Source organism: Saccostrea echinata, unplaced genomic scaffold, assembly GCF_033153115.1.
Source record: "Saccostrea echinata isolate AGI-Se365-2 ecotype Australia unplaced genomic scaffold, CSIRO_AGI_Sech_v1 ptg000047l, whole genome shotgun sequence".
Taxonomy (NCBI): Eukaryota; Metazoa; Mollusca; class Bivalvia; order Ostreida; family Ostreidae; genus Saccostrea; species Saccostrea echinata.
The window spans coordinates 3084267-3097588 of NW_026889796.1; the positions used below are offsets into that span (position 1 = coordinate 3084267).

General features: G+C 32.7%; 1 protein-coding gene across 1 annotated transcript in view; it reads left to right on the forward strand.

Annotated features, from left to right (window-relative positions):
* The window catches only part of LOC133202416 (uncharacterized), a 59356-nt gene that overhangs the window by 14131 nt on the left and 31903 nt on the right, over nt 1-13322 (forward strand). The window contains exons 2-6 of the mRNA XM_061338233.1: nt 1435-1475; nt 1595-1667; nt 2101-2313; nt 3999-4145; nt 6681-6851. Coding sequence (XP_061194217.1) covers nt 1443-1475; nt 1595-1667; nt 2101-2313; nt 3999-4145; nt 6681-6851 — 637 coding nt within the window. The 5' untranslated portion in view covers nt 1435-1442. The remainder of the gene's footprint in view (nt 1-1434; nt 1476-1594; nt 1668-2100; nt 2314-3998; nt 4146-6680; nt 6852-13322) is intronic.

The window sequence follows — 13322 nt, forward strand, 5'->3', positions numbered from 1 at the left end:
GCATTTTCACTATATAATCAATAGAGTCCCGCCCTAACACCAGAATCCCGGCCCAGGGGCCCTGAAATTCACAATTTTTGAAGAGGCAGCCAGGCTCATCATAACTATGTACTTAGTTTATTTAATACCCAGGAGCAGAGAAGAAGATTTTCAAAGAATTAATGTATTTTCACTATATAATCAATAGAGACCTGCCATAACAACAGAACTCCTGACCCTGGGGCCATGAAATTCACAATTTTGGAAGAGGCACTCTTCCTCATCATAACTATGTACTTTCAGTTTGTTTTTTTTTAATACCCAAGAGCAAAGAAGATTTTCAAAGAAATAATGCACTTTCACTATATGATCTATATAGCCCCGCCCTAGCACCAGAACCCCTGACCCATGAATTTCACAATTTTGGTAGAAGGCTCAATGCTTATTACAATCATCCCAACAGTTTGACTGCTTGATGTCCAGGAGTAAAGAAGATTTTTAAAGATTGCATTAATTTTGGTGGTTTTAGCCCCACCTCCTAGGCCCCAGGGGGGCACCCAGCAGGGATCATGAAATTCACAATTTTTGTTCCCCTTCAGCCATAGATGCTACATGCCAAAATTGGTTGAAATTGGTTAATCAAATGTTAACGGACGACAAAAACGGATAGCAATAGGTCACCTGAGTCACTCAGGTGACCTAAAAAGCAAGGTTAGAAAGGATATGCTGAGAAAAAGTGTATTTCATGGCAAAGGGAAATAACTCTTGCAAATGGATTATGTTCTGTTCACACATGAAAAACCTGGTTTGCTGTCACATATGAGAGTGTAAAAGTTAATTAAGTTTATTAAGCATTATACTTATATGACTGATGTCATGGTTGCATGAACTTTAAATGTTGAAACAACAGAACAACATACATGTATTATTATTATAAACAGCATGCACTGCAGTCTTCATTACTGTATAGTTTTATATCTATTAAGGATATGCAATATTTTATCAGTGTACCAGTAATATTGTGATTTTTTATGTGCAATACATGTATGTATCGTGATGCAGAGGTTAAAATACCGTTATTTAGTACATGTAATTTTAAATACCAGTCTGAGAAATAATTTTATTGTTCAAACTTTCGAATTACAATTACCAGAAGTGTAAAAAGACAAGTATTGTAAAACAACTTTAACGGCATCCTAGCATCCAATCATACTCGACTAATATATATAAAATGTGCAGTTATGTTTTCACATCATATTTGTTAGAAAAATTATGGATATTCATTTAAAATTATAGTAAAAACTGAGTTCACAAATATCATGATATTATGTTTTTGGAAAAAATCTTGATATAATTAGCGATACAAAATTTTTGCCGATACCCATCCCAAATATCCATGGAAGTCAGAGAATGAAAAGAAAGGTTGTCTAAAGAAACACATATTTTTTTTTCCAGATTTAGTAATGCTGTTGTCCCAATGTCGAGGCAGGTACAAGGTATAAACTAACCCCTTTCCCACCAACAAATGTTGAAATTTTTTTTAGAAATTGGCATTAATGATTTCTTAAAGTTCATTGTTCTCTTATGCATATGAAATCTTACTAATTATTAATAGTATAAAACTCTGGAGACATTGGAGGAAACATACAAGGGATGGCATAAACAAATGAAATATAATCATTGGACAGGTAACCGACATTTATAGATTTTATATGATTTATTTTTCCTTGTTTTATTAAGAGCTTTTGATATAATTTGCACTATCACAATAATTCTAAATAACTTGATTGGACTAAATGTCTTGCAAGCGAATTAAAGGCCCAATTTTTCTTTTGAATAAAACATGGAAACCACATCCCAAGTCATGAAGTAAACAGCAAAGTGCCAGGGACGAACGATTTTGCTTTGTTATATATGTAATTTGATGTATTCAATAAGTCTATAATTATAGGAATGAAAACAACTTTGCTGTAAGTTCATTACAAACAAGTTTACTATATAAGTGTGATATCTTGCATTAGAAAAATTGCTTTTCTTAATATTAATGTTTAAGTCATATTGAGTTAAAGGTTATTTTATTTATTGCATGGTCTCTCATAGAATCATTTTTTTCATTTACAGAAAATAGAATGATTGTTGCTACAGGAGGGGTTAAACATATTGGTAAAGCAAAAATTGTGACTGTAAGATGTCACTACAATACTGTTACAAATGTTGCTTTTAACGTAGCTGAATGGACTTTCTTTTTCATTGTACGGTGGAGTTCCAAGCATATGCCTATCCTTAGTAAGCCGAGATGGCCTAGACCAGAAGATGAATTCAAAATGATTGGAGGTAGGAGATCATTTTATTTTTTAACCAAGAGGATTTTTTTTTCTCATGGAAACATTTGTATGGTGAAATTAAAGGATATTATTGGGCACGATTGTGTTTGTGTTTTATTTGAACCAGAGACATTACATCTCATAGGTATACAAAATGTGTACATAAATATTCATACATAAGATTTGCACAGGATAAGTGTAGTATATGCTGTACAGTATACATTACATGTGGCAATTACATAAACAATAGATTTAATGTATTATCATTTCTTATTGTAAACTATTTAAAACATCATTTCTTAATTGATAAGAAAAATACAGAAATTTACCTAGGTTACATAGTTCTTTAGTATTTGTGGAACTCAGTAACTGTAATAATTTAAATACTGATGGTTTTTTAAAATAATAACTCTTGATATATTTAATTCTTAGTTCTTCATATCGAGGACATTTCAAAACAAAGTGAAATTCGTCCTCTATCTCAACTGATATACATATTTCGCATTTTCTATCTTCTCTTTCTATGTTAACTATATCTTCCCCTCTCTATCTTTAAATCATGCGCTGATAGCCTTAAACGACTAATAGGTATTCTATACTTTGAATGTAATGGTTTTCTTAAATACGTCTGTAGTACAACATTATCCACTAAGTGATGATATAAAAAATAAAAATTCTTGCCATAATATCTTGTTTATAACCGTCATACATTCTTTGAAATACGATGTTCAAAGTATTATTATCAATACAATTGCTATTATACATGTCAGTTAAACCAAGCCTTTGAAATTCCTTCTTAATGTTTACAATCCATTCATCATTATTTCCAACCATATCTTGATAACATGATTGTAAAATACAATTATCAGTTTTTTTAATTTCACCCAGTATTTCAAAATTTTCTTTTTCCTTTCAAGTATAAGTGGAAATCTACCTAATTCACAATAAACTGCATCAATGCTGGTGCTTTGGCTGACCTTTAAAACTCTTTTACAATAAAGTTAAGTGAACATTTTCTAATGATTGGCACTGCAATTTTCATTGGAACAATGCAGCTATAAAATATATGATATTTTCAGGTTAGCATTGTAATATGGATAAATTTACTGTATAATGGGTTATTTTAGCGGGCCTTTCAAAATTTGCCAATACCTGGTACTTTTACCCGGCTGAAATCGTGATTATATCGGCTAAAATATTTGATGGAGAAAAATTCTATAACATTATTTTTAACTAAAGTCACTTCCACAAGGTACCTCCTATTTTTGTAAAGTACCCCTTTTTCTAATCTTTTTGAAAGCCCTGTTTTAGCAACTGTCAAAAATGGGCATTGATTATTAGCGTGATTAATTTCTAGCAATTATATTTAGGGATGCATCTATCTATTTCCTTAGATATTTATTTGTGACTTGATTATTAGCATCATTTATTTTTAGCGTTACCAAGACAATTGCTAATACGGACTGTCAAACTTAGATGGTTGTTAAAACCACGCATTATACAGTATTTACAGTTAACAGATTGATAATTATATGCGTTGCATAATATCAAAGCACCATTCAAAGATTTAAAAATAGAAAATCACAAGATTACAGCTATAATAACAAAAGTTGAGGATAGTGGAAATGTGAACATAAATTCGCAAATGACATTTCACTTAAGTGTATTAAATTAGTTTAATTGTCTGTATTGCAGGTGCAGGATATCTGGATTATGAAAGAATGGGTTTTACTAACATAAGATGGCAACCCAGGAGAGATCTTAAAAAAAAAGTCAAGCCTCATATATTGTGTGCTGCAGAAAATCAGGGTGGTGATCATCGATTAGAAAGAATTCGTACATGTAAGTGTGTATTTCTATGCCAAATATTGATTCTTGTCAATGCTAACCACTATTAGAAAATAAGAAAAGGACTAATGAGGCACCTTTCTACGCTTTATAATATGATAATCCAAACGCTAGCCTCCTTTTTAGCTCACCTGAGCTGAATTCCACAATGGATGATCAAAGTTTTAGATAGGAATACAAAGGGAAAAAAATCAGCAGATGAAAAACAGTAGGACTATAGTGACTTAGATGAGCGCTGTGGCCCATGGACCTCTTGTGTCTACTGGAAAAGAAATAACAACTACTAATGTCTGTTTGCCTGTACATTTTCAGCATTTTTTTTCAGTTTGTCCCTCTGTTTTTATGTAAATGTTTTTACAAGTTTTTTTTGACTTCTTCCCAAGAACCAATAAGCCAATTTCAACCAAACTTACTGCAAAGAATCCTTAGGTAAAGTGAAATCAAGTTTGTTCAAACGATGAAACACACCTTTTCCCAAGAGGAGATGATTATAAATTAGCAAAAAATAAATGATGTCTTTTAAAAGTTTTCTCAAGAACCACTGGGCCAGAAAAGGTGAAACTTTTGTGGAAACATCCTCAGATAGTGTAGATTTAGATTTGTTCAAATCATGACCCCCTCGGGTAGGGTGGGACCGCAAATAGGTGATTTAAGTTTTGTTTAGGAAAAATCTTTAAAAATCTTCTCAAGAACAGCGAAGCCAAGATTAGTCATATATATATATGGAACATCCTCTGGTAGTATAGATTCTAATATGTGATCAAAGTTTTACATAAGAATATGTAGGGAAAAGAATCTGCACGAAGAACAGAAGGGCCATAGTTACTCAGGTGAGCGTTGTGACCCATGGGCCTCTTGTTAATTATTAATAGCCCCTCAGTCAGTGGTAGTACCTTGTTTTGTTTATAGCCCGAGACATGATTAGAAATCACAGTTCAAATTAATTCAATAAACTATATGGTTTCTTCTTTTATTTAGTAGTGAAAATACTTCCAACTTCTTGTAATCCTGGAAATTAATATTTAAAAAAAACTGGCAATTCTTAAGCTATTAAATGTCAAATATTGAAGCTGAATTTAGAGTGGCCATTATCCCATGTTTCCAACTGTAGTTGTTGTCCCTGACATACCCAACAAACTAGACAATGTCGAATGATTCATTATATATACATTTATATGTGAAATAAAAGTGTAATATAAATACATGTAAGAAATGTTCCAAATAGATTTAAAATACACAAGGCATTCCATGTTAATTTTCATAGTCCCCGCCCACTGACGTCAGAGCTGCCTTAAGAGATTGACATGCATATTGGGCACTCAATTAACCTTTCACTTGGCGAAATTTACATTCAGTTGTAAATACTGAGAAATCAACAGACATAACTTTCAAAGAGTTATTACAGAGAAATCAGTTGGAAATGTAAATATTAAATCATTATTTAATGTATCAAGCAAAGTGACACAGAAGTAAAACTGGAGAAGCAACAGTTTTAAACTCTAAATTCTCTGAACAGCAAAGCGCTTTGTCAGACACACATCCTGGTGAATTAACATGAGTCATGTATAATGACAAATAGTTTATAGGTGACATTCCACAATATACATTTATTGACTGGGTTCGAGGGCAACATGCATTTTGTCGGAAACAAGAACCCAACTGTTTGGTTCGAGGGGTCGACAAAATGCATTTTGCTCCGAGAACACATTCAATAAATGTTTGTTATACCTTTTATTTTTTTAACATACATGTTTCTTGTGCTGGCTTCCGTGATGTAAATTTCCTTTACTAAGCATTGAGGTTAAACTCGGTCAATTCCGTCACTGTCAAACACCAATGAATGCAAATGAGATATAGCTGATCCTGCCCATTATGTGTGACATAAGCGGTCCAATATCTCATCAACAGGTCCAATATCTCACTTTGCGGTCGAACATACATTTTTTTATGACCACTCAGTAAAACATTGAAAATGTTTGACTTTTTTTAAGTATAGATTTATAAAGGAACAAATTTTTAAATGTATAACAATGCTATATTTACAACGGTATGTACATGCAGTTGTGAATGGTCAAAAACATGAATGTTGAAATTTATAAAATGTATTTATATGTACATTTGATATTGATGATCATTCCAAAGTTCCATTAAATCAAAATTGAATTTTAATTTTACTTAAGTGATTTTTTTATAATCTTCTTTCACTCTATGACTGAATTAACGTTGACATTTAGGTCTTGAAATTATGTTTATTTAGTTGTAAAAGCCCTCTGAGTTTTCTACAACATTTCAAAAGCATTTTTTGGATTTACTTGAAAACTTGTCTAATCCCGATATTGTGTATTCCAAAATCTTGCTTAATATGGTGTAAATTCCCTTTCTGTAAATTCAGTTGTTTAAAATGTTGTTTAATCTGGCGAACTTCAAAGGAACCAGTGGTGTCTTGATAAGAGAAGTTTTACTGTAGTATTATAATAAAAATATCTACAAATTATAATTTTAAGAATGCTTTGACAACAAATATTACAGGGAGAACTGATTTTCTGCAAATGTACTTCATTATGGATGAGTGCGACTCTCCTGGCCAATTCCAATGTGAGTCCTTATTTAAGGTTAGGACAAGAGGTAAATTTTTAGGACATCCTGCCTATGCATATTTTAATGCAGACAAAGCACCAGGAGGAGGAGTCAGTTCTAAATGTATGTTCATCTACTCATTTTATATCTTTCTTTAATTGTATTATTTACTTATTCATGATCAAATTAGGTACTGCTGTTTTTTGATATGCAAAAATGACAAATCTTTCAAAGTTTTCATTTTTGATTATTTTTTTCCCATTTTTAAGCTACCTAAGTCACTCAAGTGACCTATTGCTACATGTATCCGTTTTCGTCTGTTGTCATGCGTCGTGCGTTAATTAACATTTGAACATTTTAGCTTCTTCTCTTGAACTGCTGATCAGAACCAATTTCAATCAATTTTGGCATAAAGCAATCATGGGTGAAGGGGTACAAAATTGTACTAAGCAAGGGTATGTTACCAGAATTTTGAAATTCTGAACCACTTGGTTAAGTGTTCTGGTGCTGGGCAGGACTCCATTTTGTATTCTACCAAGAAAATTTATTCCCCTTTTTAGTTCACCTATGACAATTAATCGATGTAAAAAATGTAATTGAAAGGTCAATTGAATAAGAGAATTATACAAGAAAGGTCATTATTAAAGAGAATGAAGGCTAGCTGGTATGCACAGTAAGATTTGTATTGTAATGCAACTTTGTAGTATTAATAGTACTTTACTGTACACACGCTAATACAAATTTTATAAGATTGTAAATAAACGTAAATAAATTCAAGTGTGTTTTCCCTCATTATTTCTCTCAAAACAATTTCAGTAGTGAGTTGAAACCACTGTCTGTTATAATTCCTTTATTTTTTTTTTTAGTTCTCTACTATAATAACACAATCATTTTGTATTTTTGCATTTCTCTGAGTCGCTTAAATAAGAGGAAGAAGTACATGTATATGGCATATAATGATATTCTTTGTAATTATGGGAATCTATTTTATATGAACTGTTTCATTTGAATTTTTTGTGTCAAAGCAACAGGTAATATGAATAAAAATAGAGTGCTTAATATATGACCCTGCTATACATACATCTATTATATACATTGCTCTATTCTTAATAGATTTTATGAGATTGGAAAATCTAATGATACACTGTATTAAGAGTGTATACACGATAAGATTTTGTAGTATAATACAAGTGTTTACAGTGTTGTATTATTCCCAGGTGACTGTTCAGGCTCTTGGGTTTATTTAAATAAAGTTATAATTATTATTTTTAATTATATGCCTGTTTTTTGTTGGACTGTATTATAGCATAGTATTTCCCATCTGTCCGTCTGTACCGGTCATATCTTTCACATTGAGGCTTAGGACCATCAAACCTTGTCAATTGATCAGGTCCAGTACAATCAGTACATTTAGCTATGTAGCTAAAATTACCTACCGTAGCTTTATTTAGCTACTTCAGGTAGCTTTATTTAGCTATTTCAATGCAACTTTTCACAATTTTGCTTTTTATTTAAAAAAAGATAAAAGACGCATGTACGAGGGTTGTCCGGTAAAATCGTGGACAAGTTGTCTAGATTGAAAAATAATCATCACTGCGTTCTAAAACTTTCACTACTTTTTAGTACATTTTTCCTCAATATACTTAGGAAATTTCAAATAGATATCTGCTCAAATAATAAAAATATGAGACTTTATGTTATGTGTGGTATCGCCTTACGGCGCACGGATGATAACGTTAAAGTGTCTAAATCAGCGCCATGTTTCCTCTTTGCTAAATAAAAGTCGGATAAGCCCAACTTAATTTCGGGAATTTCATTGATGCACATACTTGATTTTCCCTTTATTCCTCCATAAACAGTCGAGGAACTAATCTCGCACACACATGGGACCTTCTGAAGATTTATTAGTAAGTTATGGACAGTACGCTCACTATCATTCAACTAAATAGGCTACATGTTTCTTATATCGACGGTCTACAGTAACAGCGTCTTTTGCTATTGCCAGTAGCCGTTTGTCCGTATGTTTTGTTCTACCCGGGGACTCGATCAAAAAGCTTCCGCTTAGAAAACTCCCATTTCACTTGTATACTAAAGATCTAGTGATATTTTTTTTTCTTCTGTTATCATTTTAAGTTTCTTAGGGTGCCATTAGTACATCTAGATCAAACTGAACTGCTCTCCGGTGCGCCGTAACGTCACCAAACGTCGCCATTTTTCGTGTGTTGTGTTTACCACTTTCCCATTTCGAATGCTCGGGAAACTGCCAAATATTAAGCAAATGCCTTATTATTTTACAAAAGTCGAAATAATAGATAGTGGATTAAAAATGGGATAATTTTTACACCAACCTTATCTATTTAATACTTTTATTTCGAAATAATACTCCTGTATTCGCTAATGAAACGCTGGTTTTTTTTTATCGTGCGCCGTAGGACCGTACCCTGTGCACATTCAAGCATAATAAAATCCTTATTTTTGTCTATATCTTATCGAAAAAATTAAGATGCACTTAAATATGATGAATAAACATTTGCTGAAAATTTTAGCTTAGTGCGCCCATTATTTTTCGAGAAAAACGCTTTGTCCACGATTTTACCGGACAACCCTCGTAGATGTCTGCTAATATCAAAAAGTTCGCGAACTAATTGAATTACTTCTTTAAAAGAAATAAAATTAGGTGTCAGTGTTCATTATTTTTTAAATTAGTCCTCTCCGACTTTAATGCAAATCTGCCACCGTTCTGCCTATGCGCGAATCATGTGATCCAGGCGGTCACGTGACATGCTCCGTAGCGGTCTGATGAAAGAAGCTAAAAGATTTTTCCGAGACTTTTATTTCTTACCATGCAAGTTATTTTTATAACATGAACAGTCGATCTGTCAGAAATAACCAATCTCGGCATGGATGGTTGGATAAGGATATCCCTTCCCAGAATTAGCATGGTGACCATCACAACCCGAGTCCTCTGTCTTGGGAGCGTCGTTCAACCAATGTGGATAAAGTTTGGGCGCCTTCTTTTTTTCATATCTCATATGTTTAAAGTCTAAAGTAAACGATATTTTAGGAATTTAATAACTATATTATTGTTAAGATATTCAACTATTTTTCTTATTGTACTTGTCGATCTTTCATTAAAAAAATGCACACCTAAGGATACACCTTTTCCCGGCTTGCTTCGCTGGGCAACAGAACAAACGTCATTTTTAACGATCTGAATTTTGGTTTTGTAAATATAGAGATAGTTCGCGAACTTTTTGATCACCCCTCGTATACTAGGGTCATTTAAAAAGCAATCCAAAGCAGAGATAGTTTGAACATTGCTGCATTTGGACACTTTTAAGCAAAAGGTGTATTTCCATTGTTTAAGTAACTGTACACCACCTTGGGTGCGGCAAGGCGTGAATAAGTATGATTAATTCACATTGTGTTGAATCAATTACCGATCAATTATCATGTTAACCAAAACTGGTCTTTGATTGCGAAAAAAAGAAAAATCTTCAAAGGTGATTTTTTTTCATGAATTGTGTTCAGATGAATTCAAAGTTGAAAATTGTCAATGCATCTAAGTGCAATTTTCTGCGCTTCCTAAGAAAAATGCCAATTTAAGAAATAAGATTGATTTGGTAGCTAAATAAAGCTACTTCAGGTAGATTTGTATGTAGGTAATTCAAGCTACGTATATTAATTTATCATATGTGCTAGGTACACGTGGTATTGTTTATGTGCTAATAAAAGCGGTCGTAGCTATTGGTCAGAATTCAAAGGTCGGTATTCAATTCAAGCACGCTTTTCACTCACTCGAAGGCTTTTCTTTGCCGCATTTAGACGTATAATACATAATGACAAAGATTCTTTTTTCGGAAAGGGTTGATTCTAACACCTAGTCTACAAAAGTTAATATGGAATTGCATTCGACAGAGACAGTTATCCTCTTCAAACGTTCAGTTTACTGGAGTAAATACAAAAACAGCTTATATTTAAAGCCGTTATCATGGGAAAGTTTCAAGAATGGCGCAGACCAAGAACCTTTCTACCCTTAGACGTTTATGACTATCTCTTTAGAATGATCCACTGCTCATTGGAAAATGAAGAGTCCGTCCCTTCAACAAACAGATTTCACATCCATAAGCAGAATACAAAATGGCCATTGAAGTAGAAGATAAGTATTTTGATATACTTAAGTTTAGTTTGAAGATTATGACGAAAAATTTTGAATCCTATTATTATTTGAAAAAAAAAGAAGATGATAAAGATAATAACAGAGCACAGACATAATACTTTTAGGCAAAGTTATTTCACTTATGACTCTATCTTGTTAGAATTATCATAGTCAGGCTTTGATAATTACCGATTTGGACTTGTACATGTATGCCTAACAACAAACCCAAAAACGTCATTTTGATTTGGTTTTACAACAACTAAATTTAGTTAGGTTTGAACGTAGAATTCATAATATTTTTACAGACTTTCTTTGCAAGCACACCAAGCTTCACACAGAAACAGAAACATAAAGGATAATATCATAGATAGGCGTAATATAAATGAAATAAATCCGTGTACTTTAAATATATTATTGGATGATTTCCGGAAGCGTAACGCTGGCAAATATAATCATTTTGCTATGTTGTACATACGAGATAATAAGTAATTTAAAAAAAAAAGCAGCTCGGGATTGATTTTTCACATTTGTATTTCTACAAGGTTTCAAACACTTGACGATATTAGTAATGAAAATTCTATTTGTCTACATTGTCGACTCTCTGTCTCGGTCAAATACCTAGAATCTATATACTACATATTTCACAGAAAGTTTTGTTGAATTTGTATTTAGACAAAGGTTTAAAAAAAAAATTAACAATCTGAAAAGTGTATTTGCAGAATGATTGGGTTGGATTTTATGTGGAATACGATTTTAATTAACTTTTCACTGTCGATTCTAGATACAACTGTAAATGCATTGAAATTTATATTCAGTCATATCACTGGGAGGAATCTTGCAAAACTAAGACGTAAAATGTATGTTTAAAAAAAAAATACTGTAATATGACAATCGTATCTTGGTAGCAATTTGGACATTGAGAAATTATGATTAAAATAAGGTTAATTTCAGATATCAAACATTTTGATGCAAATAAAATCTAATTTGCAATTTGTTTAAAAAGACATTGTATATTTGAATACAATCAATGAGGCGGCTGCAGCCTTTGCGTGTTAGGAGCTTTTCAATTTCAGTGTGTAGCAGTCTTGGTTACTTTTCTGGTGCATTAAGCATAAAATTAAAATTTATAGAATACCAGAGCTTGGTTAAAAATATGTAAATTTCTTTTGAAGAAATAATTGAATAATGTTGAATGAGGGACGTTTTGCATCCCTGTGTTAGTATCTACATTAAACACTGAATAATTGTGATTATACTTTATCTGTATGTTGTATATAATACTGCTTTGGTAAATATTCTGAAAATTGGATGTAAATGCCGTTCTAAAGGCTAAAGAAATTGAAACGTAATGACTATTATCTCCATGCTATCTCCATGCTAAAATGTTGCAGGAGATGAAATGAACAGTATTCAAGTCGGTAACAAATATGTTACACTTTTGAAAAAATGCATTGGATAGATCTGACATTAAGTCTGCAATATAAGTTTATGAAATAGCAAACCTTTTGCGTATAGCATTTTGCAGTTATAAAGAATTGGTTTTATTACACATTTGAGATTCATTATATAAGATTTGGTACACAGTAATGTGCAGACAGAGATATTTAAGTACTTTGTATGATGCAAAAACGTCCTGTTGCGTATCATTGAGCAACCAGTGGATTTAACAATATGTTCCTGGTGCATAGCGTTATGCAGCCAGTGAAGGTAATAAGATGTGTTTCCTGGTGCATAGCATGTTGCAGCCAGTGAAAGTCCTGGTGCGTAGCATGTCGCAGCCAGTGGAAGTCCTGGTGCATAGCATGTTGCAGCCAGTGGAATTCTTAAGATGTTCCTGGTGCGTATGTGACGCAGTCAGTGGTGTTATCAAGATGTTCCTGGTGCGTAGCATGTCGCGGCCAGTGAAGTCCTGGTGCATAGCATAATGCAGCCAGTGAAGGTTATATGTTCCCTGGCGCGTAGCAAGTCGCAGCCAGTGGATTTATCAAGATTTATTTGTTCTTGGTGCGTATATGACACAGCCAGTGGAGTTATTAGGTGATCCTGGTGCGTATGTGACGCAGCCAGTGGAGTAAAGATGTTCTTGGTGAATAGAATGATGTAGCCAGTTATTTATTTACAGTGATCTGAATCTTATTCAAGAATTGATATACTCTTATTTATTCGAAAAGTTTGTTGCACTTATCAATTAATTAATGAACCTATATAGGTTTTGCAGGAGTATTCAAGGAAATACTAAATACTAGTACCGCACATTATGATGATTTACATCTGATAAACAACAGTCTGTTCTAAAAAAAATGCATTTTAAAGATACTGTTTAAAAATTAAATGCTGATAAATGTATAGAAGAAATACATGTATACATTCACTTCTAGATCTATCTGGCAAATTGTGAAATCGAAATCAGTATCCAAGAAGAATAAGACAAGGAT